A 27,780-nucleotide genomic window follows, 5' to 3' on the forward strand; every position below is an offset into this window, starting at 1 on the left:
TGAGAGGTTTAGTGGGGCTGAACCCCAACATAAACTTTGATAACTGACCAATGCTAGGCAACATAAACAACATTGAAGAACAGTCACGTCCACAAGGATGTAAACAGCAGGCATTGTGCTTGTAGGAGCCAGCCATGATAAGCTAAAAATGAACAGATACACAGGATTTAAAGTATTAACGCTGCTGTAAATCCTGGTCTCTGGCCTCCATCTTTGGAGGCTCTGCCCCTGTGCCCCTTGCACCTTGACCCCTGAATGAGGAGGGTCAAGGTAGCCCGCCAAAACTTGACCCCTCCCCAGAAAAGGTCAAGACCACTCCCCTAGTCTATTTAAACTGCTCCCCCCCAAACTAAACTTGTGGCCCCCCCCTCCCGTGGTCACGTTGCAGCTTTCCGGGTCCCCTCGGGACCACTTGAGAGTGCAGGAGTCCAATTAAACCTGGATAACTTTTAATTTGGTTTGTTTTGATTTGGCTTGATTGGGATTTTTGCATTAGCAGAGAGCTTCTGTTAGAAAATATTCTTAACATCTTGGAGGTCCACCAGGTAGGGCAGCCTACAGTCATGCATTGAGAGCATCCTTGTTCACAACCCAAGTTCTCCATGCCAGGCTAAAACCAGGTTCTGGACTACAGCAACTGGGTCTTGGTGAGTCCCTTTTTCTTGTCCATGATACAGGGTTTTTGGGAACCCATTCGTGTTTACTTTTTATCAATTATCAGGCTCTTGTGGAATATGTGGGCCTTGCCAATAGTCTGATCTCAGTGGCTAGGCTGGGCTTAGCTGAGGTGAATTTTGTTTGTTTTAGGGACACCTAGCATTCAATTTTCTTGGCCCCATTTTGGCCTAAGAGCTATTTTGACAGACACATTGTAATAGACTTAGGCCATGCAGTTGGGCATAGATTTTAAAATGGGCGCTTGAGGTTCAAAGCCAGATCTGCTGTCACCCCTGGGATGCCTTTTACAAAATATTTATAAATTGGGCCAGTCTGACACAATTTGCCCCAAATAGTGAATTTCCCTATACACGAAGATTTGGCCTCAATAAGATCTTGACAATGGGACATATTGTCCACCAGAGGAAAACCTTGAGCTTACTGTCCTCCAAGGCCTAGAAAACTTTTGTTGCCATGGAGACAAGTGGACAGAACTTACATATGTCCATGGTTTTAGGGCTCTGTGGTCTTGCCCTTCCCTCAGCAGCCAGTGTCTCACAGGACCGGTCTTGGTCGCTAGGGTTGTGATGCCTCCAAATTGCCGATCATCTGGGAATTGGGACCCCAATAATTCTCGGGGAACATGCAGCCCCTCCACCACTCCCTCAAACCCTCACTATCCACCTCCTCCTGTGGAGCAACATTCTCTGTATTCCTCTCCTTCCCCATCCTCACCTTCCCGCTCCCTTGTCAAACAGGAAGTTCAAGGTCAACATCCATCTTACCCACCCTTCTACCCCCTCTGTTCACTGGGCTTGCCCCTCCCAGTCCTCCCCAGTCTCCTCCCATACCAGATCCCACCATAACTCTGCCCTTCTCTGCCCTCTCTGGGAAGCGGTGGGGGTCAATGGCATTATAACAATTCATGTTCCCTTTTCTCTTCCAGATCTCTCTCAGATAGAAAAGTGGTTGGATTCCTTTTCTACTAATCTTCTGCATATATTGAAGAGTTTTGTTATAGAGACGAGTCGTTATGGTTCGTTACCGCCTTCAGGGTATGGAAATGGTCTTGAAAAAGTAGTTAATTACACACTAGCTACACAGCTAGCAGATGAAAATCCAGCCATTTTTAAAAATTGGTTACAAGAGACCATGGTCCAATATACCAGGCTAGATCCAGCCTCCCCAGTGGGAGCCACGGTCTTGGTCACCCATTTTATTTCTCAGTCAGCACCAGATATTAGAAAAAAGTTAAGAAAGGCTGAGGAGGGTCCCCAAACCCTTATGCAGGAATTGGTGAAAATGGCCTCTAAAGTTTTAATACTCAAGAAGAAACAGCTGAATCTTCCCGACAGACAAGGCTACAACAAGTAGTTAATCTGCAGGCCCAGGCCTTAGCAGCTGCCCAAAGGCTATGGGGTGGGGGGGACAAGAGAAGCCAACCACAAGGCTCTACCCTGGTGGAGCCCAGCCTAAGTCAACCTCACAGGCAAGTTCTTTCAAGTGTGGCCTAAATGGCCATATGGCATGATATTGCACTACACCTCCTCCGAGGTTATGCTCTATCTGCCAGCAACCTGGACACGGCAATCACAACACCCCTGTGCAGGCTTGTCCTCTATGCCACACCACGGAGGTCCAGCCTCACCAACATTGGCAAGTGAAACAGTGCCAGCCTTCAAACTTCTCAGTCTTGCAGAGGATTGACGCTGCCCCAACTTGGTATATCCCCAAACCCTATCTGAGTCTAGGGTAAAGCTGCAGGTAGCAGGTAAATCCATTGCTTTTCTTTTGAACACAGGAGCTACCTACTGTGTTTTAACATCTCACTCAGGCCTTATTTTCCCTCACCAATTTCAGTTATGGGGGTAGACGGGACCCGTTCCTCCCCACTTAAAACTTTGTCACTGCCCTGCATTCTTGCAGGACAATTTTTCTCTCATTCTTTCTTAGTGATACCTGCTTGCCCAGCACCTTTACTGGGTCAAAATATCCTTAGCTGCTTCCCCAAAGCTTTGTTCCACTTCTTGGAGCCCCTCTTTGACCCCACCCATCTCCGAGATTATATTTCACAGGTTCACTCCTCCTGCCAGACATGTGCCCAGGCCAAACCACAAGGGGCTCTCCACATACATCAGTCTCTACACCAGCTTTGTAGACACCAACCAGGCAAAGACTGGCAGGTTGATTTCACACATATGCCTACTCATAAAAAGCTCTGTTATCTCTTAACACTTGTGGACACTTTTACAGGATGAATAGAAGCGTTTCCAGCCTCCAGGGAAATGGCAGATGTGGTGACTCAGGTACTCCTGGACCACATCATTCCTCGGTTTGGTGTCCCACAAACCATCCAGATGGATAATGGGCCAGTCTTCACTTCCAGGGTCATGGAGCTCATGTCAGAAGCGCTCAACATCTCCTGGAAATTCCACACTCCCTACCATGCACAATCCTCGGGAAATGTGGAAAGGGCCAATGCGCTCATCAAGCAACAGCTGACCAAGCTCTCCATTGAACTCAGGTTAGCTTGGCCCTCCCTTCTCCCCATTGCCCTTACTCACCTCAGGGCCACCCCATGTTCCCCTACCATCACCTCCCAATCCAAACTCATCAACTGGTGGGGTACCTACCATACCTCTCCATTCTGAGGTCCCTTCTCCATTCACATGCTGACAGTTGTCTACCTTCCCACACACCAGTGAACCCTAATGCCCCTTAACGTGCTATGCTCTCTCCAGGGGACAGAGTACTCCTCAAACAGCTAACTCCTAGGTCTCCTGAACCTCGATAGACAGGACCTCACACGGTAATCCTCACCACCCCCTCAGCTGCCAAGCTTCTGAGACACCCATGCTGGTACCCTCTCTCCAGGCTCAAGTGGGTACCTACTCAGGACACTTGGTCTGTCCAGCAGTCAGGACCTTCCACCATCTGGTTTTCCAAGATGACACAATGAAGGGCCTACCTGCTTCTCATCCTGGTACACTCATCTTTGCTGATACAAACAATATGGGTAATAACAATATTTTTTTCTCTTAGAACCTGCCTTCTTACCTCCTCCAAGAAACAGATGCCTGGCATCTCTGGGGTGACAGTAAACAAGATGCCTTTCTAACCACACCTCTTGTTGAGCATGGACCCACCAACACCTAGCTCTCCCCTCCCCTATGTCACCCCATGCCTGAAGGAAGTATCCAGACTTGAGTCAATGCCCCTTTTCCCAAAGAGAGTCTAAATGTTGGTCATAAGTATCACCTCAGCTTCCTGTCACCACTTATACAAACAGTCTGGAATGCAAATCTCTGTCTCTGGTCTCCATCTTTGGAGGCCCTGACCCTGTGCCCTTTTACCTTGACCCCTCCCTGAGGAGGATCAGGGTAGCCCACAAAATCTTGACCCCTCCCCAAAATGGTCAAGACCATTTCCCCAGTGCTCCCCAAAAATAAACACATGGTTTTCCCTCTTTCCCCCCAGGGGTCACATTGTGGCTTTCTGGTTCTCCTCAGGACCACCTGGGAGCACAGGAGTCCAATTAAACCTGGGTATCTTTTAATTTGGTTTGTTTTGGTTTGGCTTGATTGGGATTTTTGCATTGGCAGAAAGCTCCAATTAGTAAATATTCTTAACAGCTGCACCTCAGTGTTTTTATACTCAAATGTACCTTGCTCTGCTAGTTAGATTTTGTTAATTTAAGAGTCACTCAGGTGATAATGGTTATAAAGATATAAAAGAATTATAGGAAACAGCTGAGGATTACAAATGTATGGTGGGACTAGAGTCTCAAAGACTATGCAGTTGCAACAATGGCGCTTAATAGTTTTAGAAATGCCAGCGCCAGGTGATAGTCACCAGAAGTACCAGCTACAGTGAAATGGAGCAGGCTGAGATCTAAAAGACAGGCTGCGTATATGTCGAGTATGGTACCAAAGAAGTACTTTATTCTTGATATTGCAGGAAGACATATAAGAGATTTTAATATTTTAGAAAAAAATAAATAAATTTATAAGGCTGTGGGACATTTGTGCTATAAAATGTTTTATATTATGTTTTATATTGTTAATATTTGAACTTAAAATAAAAGGCTAAAAATTAGGGTCAGAGACATAAGCACCAAAAGCTAACCAGAAACGGAAATGTTCATTTCTTGTGATGCAGAAAACAATGACCTAAGCAGTTTGATAGAGGACTTGGAACAGCATCCAAGCCTATGAATCTCAATTTTTTAGAGATTGTTGTTCAGGGGTAGTCTAGGACCACCTGCATGTCAGATGTTTGGATTGGGATTCACAACATAGGTAAAACTGCAGTTGTAAAATAACAACGGGAAAAATCTGTAATGGGAGAATTATTATAACATGGAAAATTATATTAAAAGATAAAATCATTGAAAATATTATTGAATGGCTTTAAAATATATTTCCTTGTTCAAGGTCTATTTAGGCTTAAAATGTATGTTTAGCCTCCTTATCTTTGCTAACTTTGTTGGGTTTAAACTGTTTGGATAAACTGAGTCTCAGTTTTTGTATTGATACTAAGAGGTTTGGACCTCCTTTTCTGGGGAAAGAATGTTGTTTCTGTTGGACACTAGAGTCCAAATTGTTCAGGAACTGAGTCAACATCTTAAAGGTTATCTTGCCACAATTTCTGGAGAACATATGTGCACGTGTAGCTGTTAGGTCCTTGGTTCCCAGGGGAGGAGGGGAAGCACTAAGGCATGGAGGCTGAGAGGGTTCAGAATTGTCAGAAATGGCTTCAGAATTGTCTTAAAGTTTTACAGTTTCTATGGCAATCACTCTGGGGTAATTAGAGATTCAATGGCCAGGTTAATGATAGAGAACAGAACACTCACACCGGAAGCTGGATGGAAACTTGCTCAGCTGGTCTCCTTGCTTAACAACTTTGCTTCTAGCTCTAATAGGTGGTGTGGGAGGTCCTTCTGTCTATGTGTTGCTTATATTGGTAAATGAATAAAGAAATTACCTTGGCCTGATAGGGCAGAACTTAGGTAGGTGGGGAAGATGGAACTGAATTCTGGGAGGAAGAAAGCAGAGTCAGAGAGACACCATGAATCTGCCACCAGAGTAAGACATGCTGCCAAAACTTAGCCGGTAAGCCACTGCCATGTGGCAATACACAGATTAATAGAAATGGGTTAAACTAAGATGTAAGCGTTAGCCAATAGGAAGTTAGAGCTAACGGGCCAAGCAGTGATTTAATTAAGACAGTCTTTGAGTGATTATTTCAGTTCTGGGCGGTTGGGATGAACAAGTGGCTCTTTGCAACAAACAGGCCCCTAACAATCTTGCTTCTTCTTATCAACAGACTGATAGCTTTTGTTCAAGAATGGGTCAATACTGTTTGACTGATGGTATTAAGATATCACCCTCTTGAGCCCCTGGGTAGATAGGATTCATGATTGAGGCACTTGTGAAGGGGTAAAATTGTAGGGCCCAGGGCAGCTTTCCCAGGTGAACTTGGTACACACTTGCCAAGATGAGCTCTATAGATCATCAGGAAGGTAGGGTCTCAGTTTGTCCTGGGACCTGTTCCTTGCCTTTGCAGGAGACAGCATGAACAGCTAGATATACATTTGTTCTGTGTTTACCCTGGGAATTCAGTTTCATTATTAGCTTTAATTCAAAAATCATTACAGAGTGTGGAGTTCTAGTCTTGTGAAAGTTGCTAACTTATTATAGACTGTTAGAAAATACAAGTTAGTCAGTCATCTTTAAAGTACTGATATAATTAGTTACAGGAATAAGCCTTATTTAGTTCCCTGCGTATGTTTTCAAAGTCAAGCTTAAATAATGAGAAACAAAGTGTGTATAATCAGACATACCTAGGCAGCCCTCATACTTCAGAGATCTGCAGAATATGGCATTTAAAATAATGATTAAAAAGCTTATTATATTAGACAGAGACTCTGAGATCCTAGCAGTAACCCAACGGCTCCAAAGAAGATTATGGGACACCATGATGTCTCCACCTGGATTATGATGACGCTGACCACTGGATGAGAAGCCCCAGTGCAACACCTGCTGCCAGGACCTGGCCCAGGCTGTGGACAAACAGCAGGACCTGGGAAAATTGATTGCACCAATTTTGCCTAGACAAAATAAGGTCAGTCTTTTCCATGTCCCTCTTCCACAGAAAAAGAAAAAAAAATCACCTTATTGGCCTGGCTTAGATGGTAAGACTGCTGTTCTGGCTATTTTTGCCTCCAGTGCTATGGAGACCTGGGTATAACTAACTGTATACAGACTATGATCCCTGTCATTTTTAAAATAGATTTGATATACTTTATTTATCTTTCTGGGATCTCTGATAGTATTAATGGCTAGGGCAGTTATAATGTCATTTTAACAGCAAAGATATCCAGATTCTTCCACAAAGCTATAGCCAATTTGTTAGTTCCTTCTAAAGCTACCCATACATGGTTCTCTGGACAGCAGAAAAATATACATAATTCTAACCAAAATCTGCCATTTTTGCTAGAATCTAAAGGTATGGGTCTATTCTTGTTGTTTACACACACCCATTATCTGCTCTTTTTCTACAGTATGGGTTTTTCTTTAAGTAAATAAAATTTAACTTCTGTTCCTAGTTTAAACTTATTTCAATAGGTTCCACTTGACTGGCAGACGCATATAAACACCAGTTGCTGACTACAACCTGTTCTGAATGGCAGCGAGCCCTGACTTCCTGAAAGCTGATGTGGACCAGTCCAGTTGATATGAACGTTCCTTGTCCCTTCAACAAAATCTGATAAGTACCTCATTGCTTAAATTCCCTCCCAATTATTGGCCAGCCTTTCAACCTGCTTGGGCCCTGATAACAATGCCCCATTATCAGCTTGAAGTAGTCGTGGAAAGGAACACATCGTTCTATGCTCCCTGCCCAAAATAGGTTGAAAGGCTGAGACAAGGGGGAATTCCCTGGCATGGGGAACAAGATAACTACCTATAGTGCCTGATGATGTACTAAAAATAGGTCCAGAGTTGTCAATTAATGGATTTATTAACTTAGGTAGTTCTTAAGTTCCAATAATACCTCCTTAAAACCATGGCAATCAGGACCCAAGATTAGGTCCTATCATCAGTGCTTGTGAAGGGGGAAATGTAGGAGCCAGCCATGATAAGCTAAATATGAACAGATCACCCGAAAGAAGTTCTTTACTTCCAATCATTATCACCTGCCAGAGTAGGACTCAGCCATCAATAAGTTTAATGGAGACCTGAGTCTCAGTAGTTTATCATGAAGCAATACCTGGTTGTAGGAAGAGCCACAAGCTGAGATTACCTGACCCCCACCCAAGAACAGATCCAGAAGAAATGCCTAATGTTCCAACCACTGTAGATAGGATCACCTGCCAGCACACACTCACCAGTACAGCCCTAGACAAATGTCAGCCAATCAGGGGTCCTGAACCTCAGAAACCTCTCACCCCCACCTTTACTACTACAAAAACCCAACTCTAACTGAGCTCTGGGCTTTCCAATTATTCCAATACGTTGGACATGTGGAGAGACCGAGTTTGCAAACTTGCATAAAATAAGGCTCTTTGCTTTTACGTATGGGACTCGGTCTCCTTGTTGGCTTTTGCAGGACCTCGTGGATTTGAGCATAACAGTGCTCATCCCTCTTATTAGGAAAAAGCATTTTCAGAACATCAACATGGAGATAGTTACATCATCCTCATAGGGCACATGGATCTCCAGAACCACTCACAGCAGGGGAAAGGGGGCAGTTTGGTTTTGGTAGGTTTGAAACAGTTTATGTTGGTGGTCAATTTGGAGACTCATCTCTGGGCATATTTGTGAGAGGCCTTTTGGATTAGGTTGGGGTGGGAAAACCCACCTTAAATGGGTTGAAGTCCTGGGGCGGGGAATCAAAAACAAGAGGACTTGGACTGCTTGTCAACAGTGGACTCACTGTGACCTTCCCATGCTGTGACCATGACTTCACCATCGTAATGAGCTGTTCCTTCTTGAACCACAAGCCAAAATAAACCCCTCTGTAGCTCCTTGTCAGGTGTTTTGGCAAAGCAATGAGAAAAGTAACTAATATAAAACACAACAGAACAAGTGGGGCACCCATCTGTGCTTCTTGGCCCCCTCACTGGTGCTGCCAGCTCACATGTGGACCTTCATTGCACAGGCATATCGTGTCATTGCTGAGCTGAAATTCTTAGGGATTAGAGCACCTATCACCTGTGAGTATTGTGACCTCTTGATCTTAGTGCCATTCTCTAACTGGTTACTAGAGAAGTCAGTGCACATGGTGGCCTCTTGAAGTAGTTTCAGTCCTGAGAGCTGGAGCCCATCTTCAGGTTTCCTTTCATAAGTGACCCTTTACTGAGAACATGGAAGACCAAGCCTCAGAGGAGCACACCCTCACTCACACACCTTGTCTAAAGGACGTAAGCAGGATTTCCATCCTCTGGACCAGGTCAGAATGGGGAGTAGCCCTTTGTATCTTCTGTGATTCAGGCTGTAAGGCAGGTTGTCAGCCAGCGGCATTATGAGGTGTGTAGACAGCATGTAAGGTTCTGATCCCTGAGGTCATAGTCTGAATTCTTCCAGGACACGATGTACACACACACACACACACACCCCAACAGAGGTTGGTAGAGGGCACCAGATCTCTGGAACTATAATTAAGGATGGTAGTGAAATGCCACATGTGTGTTGGAAACCTAAATCAGGCTCCCTGCCAGAGCAGCCAGTGCTCCTACCCTCTAGTTCCCAGTTAGAAGTTTTATCATTGTCCTCAGTGATCATTGTTGCTAACATTACAGAACACAGCATGTAGTGGCATTTTATTTCTATTTTAATAAATAAAGCTTGCCTGAATATCAGAGAGTAAAAAAGCTCCACTGGTCAGCCTTACAGCCTTACAGAACAGGCAGTGGTAACACACACTTTAATCCCCGTAGCAACACTAGTTGGCATAGAAACCAGGCAGTACATGCCTTTAATCCCAGTGGTACACACTTTTAATCCCAGCCCTAGAAAAGAATACAAGACAGGAGGAGACAGCTCTCAGTCTCGGTCTCATTCTGAGATTCCTGAAGGCAGGATTGCCACTTTTGGATTAAGGTAGAGGTAAGAGCCAGTGGCTGACTGCTTTGTTTTTGTGACCTTCACATTGAACCTCAATATCTGTCTCTGAGCTTTTATTAATCATGTTTTATTTGGTGCCCAATTTTTGGGGCACAATTTCAGGAAAAAACCATTTACCTGAGGCTTTTTAGCCACCAGCCCAGGCCAGAGCTGGGATTGGAATTCCCCACCCAGCTCCCATCCACCCTCGTTTAGCTTCCATTCCTGCTGCCACCCTATGGGGCACCTACATGGCTTCCCATGCTCCCGCCCAGCTTTCTGTGGCTCTGGTGGTCCTGCAGCTTGCCCCAGGCCCCATGTGTGTGTGGGTCCCATGGAGCTACTATAGCTCCCCCTGACTCCTGTGCTGGTGTGCAACTGCCACACGGCTGCCTTGACTGGTGTCTCTAACGGATTTCTGTTTTGCTTGATTTTAAATTTGGCTTAGAAAATTCACAGGTTTTCTGGCCCACATTGTTATTACACCTTAAAAGTTTCAACTAGACCAGGATCTTACAGAGGCAAACAATCTGCTAACTGTATTTTTTTTTTGCTATTTGTAAACCATTACTAAGATAATTGCAGATAATATCCCCATCCACGAATTAAATAAGTTTTTCATTTCTATTATGGACGGAATTCTAGGAGGGGTATATGACCTACCTGGGATGTATACCTTCTTAGCCATAGCTGCTATCAGTTTGATAATTCATATTATATCTTGAAAGAAATGATTTGATAACAGAGTCTAGAATGAAAGACTTGTAGAAATGATAGAGACTTTACAGGCTAGTAGTGAGAAGCTGGCTGAAAGGATCTATACCATTGTAAATAACCATAATTTGACAGGAAAAATTCAATCCATGCCAATGAATTACAAAACCTTACAAAATGGTACTGAGAGATTATCTGAAAGGATTCATACTGTTGAAATTGACAATCAAAACCTGTTGAAAAGTTATAACAGGCTACCAGATAGACATTCCTTCTGGAAGGTAATCTACATGCCATCTAAACACTCTCTAAGGATGAAAAACATCATTAATGAAAAAATTAAAAAACTTGGAATCACATGTGCAGAATGAGAACCAGAAATTAATTAATTTGATGAAATCATTAGAAATATTGATAGATCAATAGATTCAGTCTTTACAAAAGATAGTAATAAAAAGTTATGAATCGACTGAAGAACTGGTCAGAACTGATAAGCAAGGAGAGGAGGTACAGGCAAAGGATTTAGTATTGCCAGTGCCTCTCAGAGTCAGAGATGACTTACCAAGTGTTTTAGCTACGTATCCTATTGCTACCTCTGGAAAGTCAGCAAATACTCAATACCCAAAAGGATATGTGGGATATAAATGGGAACCTATATATAAGAAAGATCTAAAAGATATTGAGCAAGCAGCAGTATCTTATGGCATACATTCACCATATATGAGGGAGTTAGTAAAGAAATGGGCCTCAAGAACTAAGGTTACTGCCCATGCTTGGCTTCCACTAGTCTCAGCTGTACTAGACCATGGTCCTCAGCTTCAGTGGAAGAGTTTTTGGAGGAAAGAGGCTAAGACCCTTGAACATCAAGGTAGAGTCAGAGGTTTTGAGACCTCCCAAGAACAAATTCTTGGTGAGGGCCCTTATGCTGATCCAGATAGTGAAGCTACATTCAATGAACACATGTTGTCCCTATGCTATACAGTAGCCTTTAATGTCTGGGACAAGATTTAAGAACTTGAAAAAAGAATAGAATTATATACAAAGTTTATACAAGATCCAATAGAACCATTTAATGACTTTTTGCAAAAATTAACTAAAGTTGTACAAATAAAGGTAGCAGATCCAGAAGCTCGATGAGTAGTCATTGAATCTCTGGCTTTTGAAAATGCCACCTTACTGGCTGGGCTGTGGTGGTGCATGGCTTTAGTCCCAGCACTTGGGAGGCAGAGGCAGGTGAACCCTTGTGAGTTCTAGGCCAGCCTGGTCTACAAGAGCTAGTTCCAGGACAACTAGGACTGTTACACAGGGAAACCCTGTCTCAAAACAAAACCAAAACCAAAACAAAACAAAAACAAACAAACAAACAAAAACCAAGAAAAGAAAATGCTACCTTAGAATGCAAAAAGATACTTGGACCCTTAAAAGTCAGATCAGTACCAATGGACAAATGGATCCTACACACAGCCAATATTGAGTCATTTGACTATAACACTGAGGCTTGGGTAGTTGAAGTGGTTTCCAAAAATATAAAAAGACGTCAACATACCAAATGCTTTAATTGTGGTAGAATAAGACATCTGAGAAGGTATTTAGACAGGGCATTCCTAGAAATAATGGTTTTTTTTTTCTGGGAATTACCCAAATAGAAAGCCCCAACCTTCTGGGTTATGCAGAAGATGTGGCAAAAGCCAACACGGGACAATGAATGTAGAACAAAAAGAGACAAACAAAGCAACCAATTATCATTGGGAAACTCCTTGAGGGGCCTCTTGCAGGCCCCCAAGTTGAACATGGTCAAGTCATTCCCAGTCACTGTGGAGGACATGCCTTCCCAGGAAAATTAGAAAATAAAAATGTCTGTTATAAAAAACCATACTGCTCTGAATGACAGAATAACGAAAAGTAATAATCAGAAATTATAACAGAAAATAGAAAATGTATATTTTGGCAAACTTCTGTAAATGATCAAAGACCAAAGTATGAATAAATAATATTATAATGAAAGGATTATTAGATACAGGTGGAGATGTGACTATTATTACCCCAGAATCATGACATTCGAATCGGTCTTTTCAGAAGGCAGATGTTCAATTCTTAGGAACTAGAACCCTATCTCAGGTAAAGCAAAGCACAAGATGGGTTGAATACATAGGGCCAGAAGGACAGAGAGGAAGGCTAGGGCCACATGTGGTTAATACAACAGTGAATCAATAGAGAAACTGCAGACTTTAGAACAGCTGGTACAGGAGCAGCTAGATGCTCAGCATATTGAAGAATCAACCAGTCCTTGGAATTCTCCTGTATTTGTTAAAAAGAAATTGAGAAAATGGAAAATGATAACAGATTTAAGAGCTATTAATAAGATGATTCAACCAATGGCCCCTCTATAATCTGGAATTTTTTTGCCTTCCCTAATGCCTAAAGGATGGCCTCTTACAGTTTTTGATTTAAAAGGTTATTTTTTTACTATACCTTTACAAGAAAATAACAGAGACAAATTTTTCTTCACAGTGCCTATTTATAATAATTCTGAGCCTGCTAAAAGATATCAATAGAAGATTCTCCCACCGGGAATGTTAAATAGCCCCACCCTGTGCCAGTATTTGGTAAATCAGCCATTGGAGATGATACACAACTGATTTCCTGAATCTATAGTTTATCATTACATGGACTACATTCTGCTATCTGATTCAAATCTAGGTAATCTAGAAAGAATGTTTGAAGAGGTAAAGAAAGTTTTGCATCATTGGGGATTACAAATATCTCCTGAAAAAGTACAAAGAGGAGATTATATTAATTATCAAGGTTATGAACTAGGTTTACAGAAAATTAGCACACATAAAGAGCAAATGAGGAGAGATTGATTGCAGACTCTTGATTACTTTCAAAGATTACTTGGAGACATTTTCAATCTGTGACCCACTGTTGGGATAAGACCTGATCAAATAATTTATTTAAACAAAACTTTTGATGGTGAAAGGGACTTAAATAGTCCTAGGAAATTTTCAGTTGATGCTGAGAAAGAATTGACTTTGATTGAACAGAAGGCACATGTGGTTCATGTGGACTCGAATCTTAATTGTATTCTGGTCATATTACACTCCAAATATTCCCCTACAGAAAATTTTATACATGGGGAAAATATTATATAAGAATGGATCCTTTTACCACACAAACTGAGTAAAAAATTAAAAATTTATGTAGAAAAATTCTCTGAATTAATTATAAAAGGAAAATTGAAACTTTGTTGATTAGCAGGAATAGACCCAGCAGAAATTATAGTGCCTTTTACTAATGATGAAATTAATAAATTATGGGAAGACAGTGAACAATGTGAAAGAGTTTGTACAATTTTTTTGGGGGGGGGAATGAAGAGGCTAGTAATAACTATCCCAAAAGCAAGAGAATATGACTTATAAAGAGAGCTAATTGGATTCTCCCTTGCATTGTATGGGACACACCAATAAATGGAGCATCTACATTCTATGATGATACAAATAAATCAGGAAGGTCAGGTTACAAATCAGAAGACTTAAGTAAAGTGGAACAAAGCCCTTAGGATTCTATCCAAAAGTCAGAAATATATGCTATTCTCATGGTACTAAGGGATTTTAAAGAATCTTTCAATATAGTTACCAATTGGTAATATGTAGAGTTTATTTTGCATAGTGAAACCACTGATTTGACTTTATTATTTATTCAAGTTCAAGTTATAATCAGTTACAGGCTTCATCTCATATGCATAACACATATCTGGTCCTATATGGGTCTGCCAGGTCCTCTAGTACAAGGTAATGCAGTAATTGATCAATTATTGATTGGAAATGTGCTGAAGGTCTCAGAATTTCACAAAAATTATGTCAATAGCCATCATTTAAAAAAAGGACTTTTATATTTTATGGCAAAAAGCTAAGGAAATTATAAGGAGATGTCCTACTTGCTTTTCATACAACTAAGCACCACTACCTGCAGAAAGTATCCCAAAGGGTACTTGAAGGAATAAAACCTGGAAGATAGATGTGTTTCATTTTGTAGAATTTGAAAAACTAAAATATGTACACTAAGCCATTGGTATGTATCCAGGTTTTCAATGAGCAACTGCTTTGAGTTTGGAAAAGGTTGATTTGGTACTCACATATTTACTAGATGTTATGGCCATCATGTGTATACCTGCACATATACAGATAATATTCCAGCATATGTCTTTAAGAAAATGAAACAGTTTTTTTTGCTTATCATAATATAAAACATATTATAGGTATACCACACAATCCTACAGTTCAGGCAGTTATAGAGAGATCAAATCATACTATAAAGGATATATTAAACAGAAAGGAATGATAAAGTCCCCCAGAAAAAGATTAATAATGCTTTATTGACTGTGAATTTTCTTAATGTTAATTAGAAAGGAACAATGGCTGTAGAAAGACATTGGATAATAGAAAAAAGTTCTGAGTTAAATTAGCCAGTATATTTCAAGGGTGTGTTGACCTCACAATGGAAACCAGGAGATCTGTTATGTTGGGGAAGGGATTTCGTTCTTTTTCCCGCAGGAGAAGAAAAGCTATGGATACCATCAAAATTAAGATTAGGTTTGAAAAGGAGAAACCTCTTGACAAAGAGAAATGTGAGCTTACCCACAGAGGCGACAATCCTACAGGTTTTAAGGAAACCTCATAAGGGTTGGGGCAGGGTTCTATTCTTGTCTTTGCAGAAAAGTACCTATATTTGAATTATCAAGAGATCTTGGACATCTAGATGTCCAAAGAAGAGATGGTAGTTATCCAGAAAGAACTACCAAGCAAAGAGAAATCTAACTAATGGTACCAATATCCTGTGCAGGGCAAAATCTCCCTACCTAAACATATACATCTCAGTATAATGATAATTGCTACTCACTTAAAAATAAAATCTGGCTTTGGAGTTGATCCATGACTATCCTTCTCTAAATCCAGGCATGTTGTTGAAAGAAAAATTCAGAGTTTCTGTCTCATATCAGGAGCCACCTGTTGTAGGACTGAAGAAAAATAAAAATATAGGGACTAAGGTTATAAAACTCTCAAAATTCTACTTCTCCTCAAACCTATTTTCTTCTCTATGGTACCTTTCTTTGAATATATGTCTATTGAAATTCAAACTTTCTGTTTTGATATGAATAATATATGTTTTCCACAATGAGCAATAAATCTTTCTACAGTAATCTTTGAGGTCTCTGGACAGAAGATGGTGCCCCACAACAATGATTCCACCTGGTTCATATGATGAGATTCAGCTGATAGCACGACTTAACGATTGACTTTGGACTACAAACTGCTCAGAACAATTTTGAGGTGGCTAACTGAGATGATCTAGCTTAGAATGGTGTGGGAAGTTCATCTGTATATGTGTTGCTTTTATTGGTTAATGAATAAAACTGTTTCAGCCAGTGGCTTAGCAGAAATAGAGCTAGGTGGGAAAACTAAATTGAATGTTGGGAGAAAGAAGGCAGAGTCAAAGAGAAGCCATGGAGCCATCAGAGGAGAAAGCTGTTAGCTGCCAGTCAGAACCTTGCCAGTAGGCTATGATCCTCATGGTAAAATATAAAATAATGGAAATGGGTTAATTCTAGATGTAAGAGCTGACTAGCAATATGCTTAAGTAATTGGCCAAACAGTGACTTAATTAATACAATTTCCATGTGGTTATTTTGGGACTAAGCTAGCTGGGCGGTGGGACACAGCCCACTCTTCCTGCAATGGAGGGATGCAGCCCATTCCTTCTATTACTACAGCGGGATAGGTGGGTTTTTATTAGTTCAATGAATTATGAATATTATTGGAATGTTAGTATAAAAAGGTATATTATTGAATCTACTCTGAAAAGGAAAAGGGAGGATATAGTTATGATAAGATAAAAAAGTAGAATATTGAATCTACTTTCAAAAAGAAAATATATGTTTTAAATGTTTTACATTGGATTGAACTTTTGTATATCATATGCAGATTTTGCATATTGAAACAAATTTGAGATTAATTTTGTTAAAACATACTATATACTTATATTTCTCATCTTGTTCAAGGTATTGTACCTATACAGCAGCTCATTTAACAATGTAATACAAATCTCTAGTCCTTGAAAATTATTACCAACTGTTTAAGATAATAAAGAAATGTAGGTTATTAATTAGTAACCTATTATAATTGAACTTGTAGTCACATTAAGTATGTTTTTAGGGTCAAACAAAGATATATTTTATATAGACAGGTCATCTTTGAACACTTCAGAGATCTACAGAATATGGCATTTAAGATGTTTTAATAACCTAGGTTTTTCTTTTTTATGACAATGGACAGGTCTGTTCCTGACAGCACCGATTTACTTCAGAGAAGATAATGGGCATCTACAAACTCCACATGGAGTTTACTTCCTTTGTGGCAAAAGTAAGCCACATGATAAGATCCTTGACTAGACTGCTGATAGTATGCTGTCCTAATTGGATAAGGAGGACACAAAAGAAAGTGACTTCCAACCATTGTCAAGACAAGGAGGGACAGCCCTTCAGAATACCCTGCTTCACAGAAAAGTCCATCAGATATGCTAGGCCTGCAGGCTGAAGACGGATGCCCCAATGTTGAAGAGGAACTTTGGGTGAGTGTCCAGGCAGTCAACTGTTTCTGTTACTACTCAAATTTTTTAAGTCTCTTATTTTCACTCTGGCTTATTCAATTAATATTATTTCCTTCTTGGGTTTCTGAGGGAGTTATAGTTTATGAGATGCAGAAAGCCAGTTATGATAGAAAGTAAATTAGGTGTAAGACTTTGGACTCACCAAGATAGGACAGATATGGAGTATTTTTTCTGAATTTGTCAAAAGTAAACGGACTACATATTGTTGATGTATTTGTTGCTTATATATATTGTATATAGTTATTGTGCTTACTGTATATAGTTTTTCTTATATTAGGTATAGCCTTCTTTTTTATTTTAGTCAAAAAGTGGAAATGTAGTGACATTTCATTTGTATTTTAATAAATAAAGCTTGCCTAAAGATCAAAGAGTAAAACAGGCCCACTGGTCAGCTTTACAGCCTTACAGACCAGGCAGTGGTAACACACAGGTTTAATCTCAATAGCAACACTAGTTGCCATAGAAACCAGGCATTACACACCTTTAATCCCAGTGATGCACACCTTTAATCCTAGCTATAGAGAAGAATGTAAGCCAGGAGGAGACAGCTCTCAGTCTCAGTCTCATTCTGAGATTCCTGGAGGCAGGATCACCATTTTCAGACTGAGGTAGAGGTAAGAGCCAATGGCTGGCTGCTTTGCCTTTCTGACCTTCACATTGAACCCCAACATCTGTCTCTGAGCTTTTATTAATTGTGCTTCAACAGTGGGTGCTGTCCTCTTTACTAACTTGACCAAAAGAACCACTTTCCACTTGTGCTGTATTTTCTACAAAACTTCCAGTTTCTATAGACAGAACATTGCTTTGATTGCTAAGTAAGGAATCAGGACTGGGAATAATCAGAGTTTTAGGGAGACACCAAGGTGTGATTTTTCTATTTGAAACACAAAGAGTAGAATAGTAGATATGCTTACAGTTCAGTACTGTCACACCACAGGCTGGAAGATTCTTAGGGCCATGTGCTGATGTTAGTATTCAGGCATCTGTACTGGGGTCCTGACAGGATAGATCCTCAGCTGCAGCCACTAAGAGCACCTCTTGTGCACATTCACTACATTCTCTTTTAAAAGGTGGTCCTTGTCCACTTCCCATTTCTCTCTCTCTCTCTCTCTCTCTCTCTCTCTCTCTCTCTCTCTCCACGGTTGTCCCCAGGTACCTGTCTTTATTCCCCCCTCTGGCCACTTCTCTATCCCATTTTCTGCGCCTTCCCTCTCTTCTTCCAGTAAATCTCTTATGTGAGCTCTGGTGCATGGCATGGCTTTTTCCTGCTGTTTTTTTTTCAATTATAACACATGACAGTTGCATAGAAACATTATTTGTTACTGGGAAGTATAATATTAACTGATACTTTAATAAGTAGCAAGAACAACATTTACAAAAAAATTTGCTAGGGAAAAGAACCAAGTCTTGGTAGGCACATAACTTGGAGAACAGTGTGCGGGTGACAAGATAACAATGTCAGTTTTGAGTATTTAGTATTGAAGACCATCATTGTGAAGTTGGGCATCGTGATGCATGCCTTCAGTCTTAGGAGGCAAAGGCAGGTGGATCTCTGTGAGTTAGAGGTCAACCTGGTCTACGTAGAGAGTTCTAGGACAGCCAGGTTTACAGAGAGAGACTCTGTCTCAAACAAACAAACAAACATCCTTTTGAACAGTGGTGATCATAATATTGTATAAATAGCTGCAAAAATTCCTAGACTCTTCTGCTATTAAGTGGAAGTGAGGTGACTAGAACCAGCCAAAAGGAGCTTAAGAGGTGTATGTAGCATGTCTGACTTGTCTCCTGCAGCCACGGATGTGGCGTCATCACTGTAGTAGTGGTGTGTGGGATGTTAGAAGCTCCAAAGCTCAGAGCTCTTGCAGTAACCAATTATTCTTTACTGAATTAAGCCACAGAGATTTGTGAACTAAGAATTACCACAGGATATAACTTTGTCCTTCCTGATTATTGTGCAATGTTTTGCTTATGGAGGAGAGTTAAGTTGAGTCAACTGAGTTAAAGAAGCTAAGAGATGCTACCCATCACCTCACATGCTAAATTTTTGTGTATTGTGAGAATACTTGAAATTTGCTCTTGTTGTAATTTTCAGACACAAGTACCCAGTTGACAGGGTAGATTTCTAGAAACCACCCTTTCAGTCTAACTGGAACTTCACAACTTTTGACCCACATCTCTCTTTCCTCCCCCTCCCTTCGTTTCTACCCTCTGCCCTGGGAACCACATTATGTTCTATCACTCTGGCTGTTAGTTTTTAAGTTCCATATGTGAGCTCATGCAGTAGTCTTTCTGTGCCTGTTTATCTTATTTCCTGTTCACCCTTCAGGCTCATCTGTATTGCTATAAATGATGACATTTCCTTCTTTTTGAAGGGTGAATGGTATTTCATTACACACACTACATTTTGTTATTCATTCATGGAAATTTAGTTTTTTCTATTGTGAATATCATTACAATAATCATTGGCATGAATATATCTCTTCAATACACTGATATTTTCGAATATGTATCTGTAGTCTTTAAACAGAAAAGGGGAAGTGGTATGGAAGGTCCTTCTGTCTGTGTGTTGCTTTTATTGGTTAATGAATAAAGAAACTGGCTTGACCTGACAGGGCAGAGGAAAGCTAGGTGGGGAAAACTAAACAGAATGCTGGGAGAAAATAGGCAGAGTCAGAGAGAAGCCATGGAGACAGATATGCTGAAACTTTAGCCAGTAAGCCACAGCTATGTGTTGATACACAAATTACTAGAAATGGGATAAATTAATATGTAAGAGATTAGCCAATAAGAAGCTAGAGCTAATGGACCAAGTAGTGATTTAATTAACACAGTTTCTGTGTGATTATTTTGGTGCTGAGCAGCTGGAAACCAACAATCGGCCTCCTCCAACACCATGGTGTCTGACTGGGGACAGATGACAATGGACAGGGATGGGAACTAAAGAAGAGAGAAACTTCAACCTTGGCCAAGATTCCTGGGCATTCTGAGGCTGTATTTGTTTGTTTCTGTAACACCACCATGGCCCCGGATCCAGAAACTCCAAGATGAAAGACAAAAACAAAACAAAACAAAACCAGTAACTGATTTACAAAAGATGATTTATTGGTTTCATGGAGCTACTGAACCAGGGTCACTGAGATTCTACAGTAGATACAATTTGAAAGATACCAAGAAACAAAACTCAGATCAGGAGTGAATTCCTAGGGTATGTGAGCTATGAGGGGGGACCTCAAGTTCAAGAGAAAAGCAAAATCACTTCCCCAAGCATACTTGGGGAAGACAACATGATGAATTGGCCCAGGAAACACATTGACCCAGGCCATCCAGCACACCACGTCTGCCCTGGAGAGGATCACACACCTGCAACAAAACAGACAGGAGAGGGATGTGTTCCCGAGGTGCTGAGCTGTGTTCACACCACTGCACAATTCTCCAACAATGATCCAACCACATTGTCACCCGTCTCCCCTTCCTTTGCTCCCCCTGTGTGGTGACTTCAGCTCCCACAAACATAAACCCTTACCTTCCTCTCCAGAGTGTGGTTTATAAGGGCCCTGGGTGTCTGGAGGAACCACCTGATCTCAGGCCTTGAATGATGAAGATGGTGCCCACCATGATGCCCACGATGCCCACAGACAACCCCAGGGCACAGATCACAGTCTCCGTCAGCTCTGACATGGGGGCTGGAATCTTAGGTTCTAAGAAAGTGAAGGTTTTGGAGTCAGTGGGGGAGCATGTTCATGTATAAGCATGTAAGAGGGCCCGGGTGAGGATGGAAATCAGTCCACAGACTTTGGGACTGGTCCTAAGGAAAAACATAAAGTCTATCACTAGATAGAAGAGAGGAAAATGAATTTGGTCACCAGAGCCAGAAGGCAGGCTGTTCTAGAGTTAACAAAGAACATGCGGAAGCAGGGAGAACCCACACATACCCCAGTGTTTCAGCGCCGGTGCAGAAGCAGGGAGAACCCACATGTACCCCAGTGTTGCAGCACCAGTACAGAAGCAGGGAGAACCCACACGTACCCCAGTGTTGCAGCACCAGTACAGAAGCAGGGAGAACCCACACGTACCCCAGTGTTGCAGCGCTGGCTCCTCCAGGCCCCAATGCTCCACCTTGCAGTCATAGACGTCATCGTCAGAAGGGATGAAGGTGAGGTAGGATATCTTGTGGAAGGAATGGTCACGGTTGGAGATGAAGCTGGTTTCATAAACAGTCTCTGTGACTGACTCACTGTTTCTCAGCCATGTGATGTTGACCACAGGAGGGAAAATCTTGTCCACAAAGCAGATGAGGGTGTTGGGCTGACCCAGCAGCACAGGGGTCTTGGGGAACACGGTCACCTCAGGAATGTCTGGAAAGGAAATGGCCTGGATATGAGTGATTGATAGGAGTTTCTCTCCCTGACTTTCTGCACTGTCTGGTGAGGGAACCCTCGTTGAGCCTCACGTACATGATGGTCCAACAACCTGACCTTCCCTCCTGCTTGAAGCTAACATGTGCTGCATCCACTTTATCCTGGTGCCTTTCTCTCTAGGGTGTTAAAATATCTACCAGGCCCTCTTCAAAAGATTCAAGGAGTGCATTGTGGGAACAAAGAGCTTCATATTACATGGGATATATGATTTGTAAGAAGAGAAAGGATGACGGTAATGAGATCTGGACATGCCTTGGAAAGGAGATTTTTTTTTAACTTTTATTGATTCTTTGTGGATTTCACATCATGCATTCCAATCCCACTTATCTCCTGTCCCCTCGCACCCACCCTCTGCCCTGCAACCTCCCTCAAGACAAAATCAAATTTAAAAGAAAATTCAAAAACCAAACCAACCAAACAACAAAAACAAAAAGAAGACCAGTCATGTTGTGGAAGCTGTAGTGTGGCCTGGTGAGTCACACAGTTTACCCTTTTTAGTCCACACATCCTTACTTAAAAGAGTTCATTGCTATGAGTCCTTGGTCTGGTTCCTGGCCTCTGGCTTCTGCTATGCCACCGCTAATGGGCTCTCACTGGGGCTCCTGTCATTCTGTGTCATGGAGATTCTGCTGTTTTGGATTTGTAGGTTTGTCCACTGCACATGCTTCAACAGTTCACAGATTCAGTAAATGTTGGTGTGGGCCAATTCATAGCCCTGATTCTGGGCCTGGGTAGTTGCTGGGTTGATCAGCTGGCTAGTTTTTCCTCCTTGTCACTACCCAGATGAGCTCTGCAGCACTGCCCCAGCTAGTTCACCCAGGGCAGCCTACAGCAAGGAGTGGGGCCAGTTCTCTGGCTCTCAAGCCTTCAGATCTGGGTCCCCTGCTCATATTACCAGGGCTGGCTCTGCTGTTTTGCCCAGGTAAGGTGCAGGGCCCTCTCTCCTGGTTGTTGTTGGGATATATAGATTGGGGTGGGGGTGGGGTCAGCTCTCCTACTCTCACCCCTCAGAACTGGCCACCTGTGTCCCCAACAACAGGTTCAGTTCTAGTGTGCTCCCCAGGTGGGGTACAGGGTCTGCTGTTCTGGGTACTGTAGCTGGTATAGGACAGGGCTAGTTCTCTTACTCTTGTGACCCCAGGGCCAGCTCTCTCACCTGCCACTGGTAGTAATGGGTGAAGGGGAGGACATCTTTCCCTCACCCATGCTACCACATGGCAGACAAGGGGAGTCCAAGGTCAACTCTCCAGCTCTCATGCCCGCAAGAATGGCTCACCTGTGTCCCCAACCACAGGGTCAACTCTAGTGTGCTTCCCAGGTAAGGTGCAGGCCTATGGTGAAGAATGAGGCCATCTTTCCTGAGTGGCAGGGAAGGGGGTTGGATGAGCTCTCCCCTAAGGAGTAGAGCCAGCTTGCCTGCTATGATATCCAGCAAGGGGCAGGACCAACTATTCTAGGGCCAGTGAAGGGTGGGGCTGGCTCAGCGCAGCATGGTTCCAATGATCCTGGTGCTAACACCAGCCATGAACATCACCATAGACCCCTAGCTACAGACATGACCCTAGGCAGCGGCCTGTACCTGGAAGTCTCCATGACTCCAGGTAGCAGCACTGGCCACACAGATCAGCATAGCCCCAGGCATGGCACGGTTCTCAGACCCTGACATGGTCCAAGATGGCTAACAAGACCCTGGTCCTCTGCAAAGCCCTTGGTGACAACAGGAGCCCTAGATACCAACTCAGGTCCTGGTTGCTGTAGGGCCAAGGACCCAAACATGATTTTCGGCAGTTGCCCAGCTTGTGACCATGGTCCCTGGTGGCCATGCAGACCACCCAGATTGGTATGGCACCCATGACAGCATAGTCCTCAGATACCAACATGGTTCCACCACAAACCCCTGCACAGTCCCCCTGTGATAACAAGAATCACAGATATCAACTCGGGCCCTTTTGGCTGTTTGAGGGTCCTGGATCAAGACCTGGCCCTTGGTCATAGTCCAGACATCTCTCTGTACTCAGTGGCCAGCTGTCCATTCCTCATCACCTGCATTTCTCCAGATCTGCTTCTCTCCCCAGCCCAAAACCATTCTGCCTTTCCCTCTCTTCCATCTCCCTACCCTGAACTCTCGCACCACAATGGTGCCTAACTGCTCAGCACCAGGGCTCTTGGAAGGTCACAGGTGGCACCTGGTTGGGTATTTCCTGTCCCAGCCATAAGGAATGGCATGGATTGTTGCCTTTCCTCAAGGAGAGGGTTTTATAGAGCAGTGAATAGCATTCCCTACCAGAAAAGGGAGGGAGAAGTGGGATGCTGAGCACGTACCATTGGTAGTTGGGGTAGAATTGGTTTCTTTGATCAGGGCGTCCAAGTTGTGTTTTGCTGTAGCTATCTCTTGCAGTCCGCCTTGTGGGTCAAAGCTTCTCAGCTGGCCAAACTCAGGAATCCTCCAGACTGTTTCCTTCTTACCCAAGTCCACATAGAACAACTCATCGCCATCAAATTCAAATGTGTACTGGCCGCTGGGTCCGTAAGACTGATAGATTTCTATACCATAGGCGCCGACATGGTCGGCTGGTGAATTGAGATGCATAGCCGAAAAATGAAAAACAGGGAAAAAAAGAACTATTAAACAAGAACTATTAAACAAAACGATAAAAAATACTTTTTAAAAATACCATGGACTTCATTTTTTTTTTGGCACATTTCCGTCACTTTCCTATCACTCTCAGTGTTGGTTATGACATGTGTCACATTATGACAATGGTATATGTCATGGGTTTGATTTCTGCTATCCTGAGCACCTCCTTCAGGGTCTGGTACATGATAGCCTAAGCCAAGTAGCTCACAAGTGAGTAGAAGAGGAAAGCCTTCTTCACAAAGATTCAGTTGGTCTGCTTGCTCTTTTCTAAGTTTGGGTCTCATTGGTCTTTCATAAGTTAATAACATATCTGTTACATTTTATTTCTCTTCTTAAAAGGGACACTTTCCATACAGGGATCCCTTCTCACTCTTTAATAGAAGGAAAAGCACGTAAAATCCTAAATAAAGAAAATAATACAAACTATTATTCACTACAAAATATATGGAAACTGTTATATTTAAAGTTCCTGCATTGTTAACTGTGGGGATCTACAGGACAGTTTTCTGATTTCTTCTGGAATAAAAGAAATAGAAACTTGGTATGGGATTCACCTCTGTATGTTTTGAATATGTTTTATTACCATTGGTTGATGAATAAAGCTGTTTGGGCCAATGGCTTAGCAGAGTAAAACCAGGTGGGAAATCTGAACAGAGATAGAGAGAGAGCAGGCAGAGTCAGGGAGATGCCATGTAGCTGCCGAAGGAAGGCGTCCAGAACCTTTATGGGTAAGCCACAGCCTCGAGGCGATGCGCAGATTAAGAGAAATGGGCTAATTTAAGAAAAGAGCTAGATAGAAATAAGACTTAAGTTATTGACCAAACAGCATTATAGTTAATATAGTTTCTGTGTGATTATTCAGGTCTGGGTGACCAGGAAATGACAGGCAGTCTCCGTTTACAGAGACTTAATTGGATTGTATGCTTCTGCCATTCCCTACCTTCTATTTTTTCCCCAAACCAACACTACCATTCATTTGCAGATCCATGGTGAATTAAAACTTTCTCCTCCAACTGAGCATGTGTGAGATACCACAGTGAATGGCTGCCAAGCAGGCAATTCCACCCAAAGGAGGTCAAATAGACATTGTCAAGGCATAGATTTTAGTAATTAGTTTCATCTTTTCTTCCTTCTTCATTTATTGAGTTTCAGCAAATGTCACACATGGTGCTGTGTCAGAAGTAACTGGCTAGCCAGGTCTCTGCAGTTACCATGCCTGGCGAATGCTAGGAGAGTTGGGTCGGTAGACAAACAAGTACATGTAATGTGCTGTAAGTGGCGGTGGGCAGATCACAGTCTGGCGTTCTGTGCAAGAAGCTGCAATCAGAACTAACTACACCATCCTCTCATATCCTGTTGTTTGCAGGGGTCTCTTTTTCCCGTTGAAATAAAGGTGGTTGTTGTTTTTTTAATTTGCTGAAACCTCCTCTACTCTGAAGGAGTCTGCTCAGCTGTAATTACTAGGCTTCCAACCACACTAGGACCCCCAGCCCCTCTGTCTCTCTATCCACATTCTACTCCTCCTCTGGCTCCTCCCATCCGAGCAAAGTCATCTTGGCTGTATCACCAGTCCCCTACCCGACCCACAACACCACACCTCCCCCTCAAAGCTTTCTTATCCACTAACAATAAATCTTGATTTAGTTTCCAAATGTGAATGTACACCACGTTTGCTTCAGCAGGTTCATGTCCTGGGCCACAAGCACTGCTGAGGACACCACATTGCTTCCTGTCATTACAGTTTGGGCCTCAACTGCATTCACTGTCCTCAGCAATGGCCTTTCTGCTCCCTGACCTTGGTCTGCACCCATCACTAGTGTGCACACTTCCTAGGGGCAGGCAACAGTTTTTCTGTGTTTCGGTGTCCACTTCTTAGCTGGGCAAGTGCTTTTCAAAGGGGAGTACTGAATGATTATTGCTAGTTTTGAGGCCCATGGTGACTCTGGGAATGACTGACAGGTGGCAGAATGGAGTGAAAGTTAGGTCAGGGTCAGCGATGAGCAGGACTGCATTAGGACCTGTACACCCTTGCATTTAGCTCTGTGGCCCCTCCTTGATGAAAATATTGAAAGTCATATTTTATATGTAAGACAAATGTAATATAGGCTGAGTTAAAATCAAAGCACTCTTTAGACCTTGAAATTTCACTTTTTTCCTTATAAATTCAAAAGAAATGATAATATTTTCACATAGCCCTACAGTTTTGTGGTTCCTCAGAACTGTGCCCACTGTGTCTGCTCACACCTGGTTCAGGCACTCTCGTATTATACTGAAAAGAGAAACTGGGGAGAAAGGAGACAAGTTCTCTGGAGAAGTCTCCCAGGCGAGACTTCTACCTCCCAACAAAACCGGAATGAGAGCTGCCATGGTTCACAGGTCGCTCGATCTCTTTCACTTCCTGTTTCAAACATTTGACTTTTCAACTGTATTTTAAAAAACTACTATTAATGTCTGTAAAGTGGCAGACTTACTGAGGGGTCCTGAGGAAGGGCAAGGATGTACACAGGGAGGGTGGAGACAGGTGGCAACACGGGCCATGGGGCCTCAGGCTTGTGTATCCTGTGTTGCTGTATAGAACTTCCTTGGATAAGGAGTAGCGCAGGCCTACATTCCTTACTTTGTTACAAAAATATGAAATTATATTTGGAAGGGATATGGGAAAAATCGACATTTACAGGCATTTACTAATGAATTAAGTAGTAAAAGTCTCTCTAAGTAGCCCAGGCTGTCCTTGAACTCAGGACCCTCTTGCTTGGGCACCTAAGCACTGAGTTACCGGTGAGCACTCCCAGGCCCAGCCTGGTTTTCACTGTTTTTAAAGCACATCTATGTACTTATTTGCCTTGGTCACTTGTGAGGTGACAGATGAGGAAACCAAGATTCAGGAGGACTGTCCTGTAGGATGGTGGCCCCTTCTCTCACTTCCTACCAGGGCCAGCTCCTAGCATGGAGAGTATAAATCCCAACACAAGGGAAGTGTTTTCTGTACATCTGTATACATGATTCATGGAACTGTTTTCCTTAGGATACACTCCATGAGACGGGTACATAGGGCTCCAGAAACCCTCAAGAGAGATTTGAGAGAAAAGTTCACGTATTTTTAGTAATGAAAAATCATCCATTTGTGGAAACACCCCAAGTTTAGAGAGAACCCCACCAACACAGAACTCACCACACTTCCCTCACTGGTCCCACCATTAGAATCTTGGCTTGGTGAGCACAGCTCACCAATTGGAGCCTCCTGAAGACAAACGGGGCCACACAGTTGTTAGACCATCTATTACTGAGAATTTGTATCTCAGCCAATTTGTGTCTCCCTCTTCTCTAGATTTCCCATTTCCCGGCTCCAGGCATCCTCAGCCGTGCAACTCACCCTTAATGTCGAATTCACCCCCACAGGGGCCGAGCACGGTGGTCAGGGCGAGGACCCCCAGAACTAGAGCTCTGCTGGGCATCATCCTCTTCCCGGCGTGATCTCAGAAGCTGATGTTCTGAGTCCTCAAGAGATTGTGAGGATCCAGCTAAGGAGGTCTGACTGCAAACCAAACCCGCCATATCCAATCATAAAATTCTGTCGTGATGA

The 27,780-nt window shown here is 42.6% G+C and overlaps 2 protein-coding genes across 2 annotated transcripts in view; one reads left to right on the forward strand and one right to left on the reverse strand.

The window, feature by feature from the left end:
* Positions 1-27,780, forward strand: part of LOC146890884 (HLA class II histocompatibility antigen, DO beta chain-like) — a 295,550-nt gene that overhangs the window by 209,025 nt on the left and 58,745 nt on the right. The gene's annotated exons all lie outside the window — the stretch shown is intronic.
* LOC148119205 (H-2 class II histocompatibility antigen, A-U alpha chain-like) lies at positions 20,223-27,724 on the reverse strand. Its single transcript, XM_087898445.1, has 5 exons — positions 27,571-27,724; positions 23,882-24,130; positions 21,215-21,496; positions 20,665-20,839; positions 20,223-20,501 (listed from the first exon to the last, which is right to left on the reverse strand). Exons 1-4 carry the CDS (start codon positions 27,653-27,655, stop codon positions 20,685-20,687), a joined length of 771 nt encoding a protein of 256 aa, XP_087754571.1. The 5' UTR covers positions 27,656-27,724; the 3' UTR covers positions 20,223-20,501; positions 20,665-20,684.

Source organism: Myodes glareolus, chromosome 18 (assembly GCF_982192425.1).
Source record: "Myodes glareolus chromosome 18, mMyoGla1.1, whole genome shotgun sequence".
NCBI classification, from domain to species: Eukaryota; Metazoa; Chordata; class Mammalia; order Rodentia; family Cricetidae; genus Myodes; species Myodes glareolus.

Coding starts and splice junctions, on each gene's coding strand:
- LOC148119205 (XM_087898445.1), bottom strand. CDS start 27,655: ATGATGCCCAGCAGAGCTCTAGTTCTGGGGGTCCTCGCCCTGACCACC. Junction 24,131..27,570: donor GGGTGAATTCGACATTAAGG/GTGAGTTGCACG, acceptor TCAATTCACCAG/CCGACCATGTCGGCGCCTAT. Junction 21,497..23,881: donor TTCTACCCCAACTACCAATG/GTACGTGCTCAG, acceptor TTTCCTTTCCAG/ACATTCCTGAGGTGACCGTG.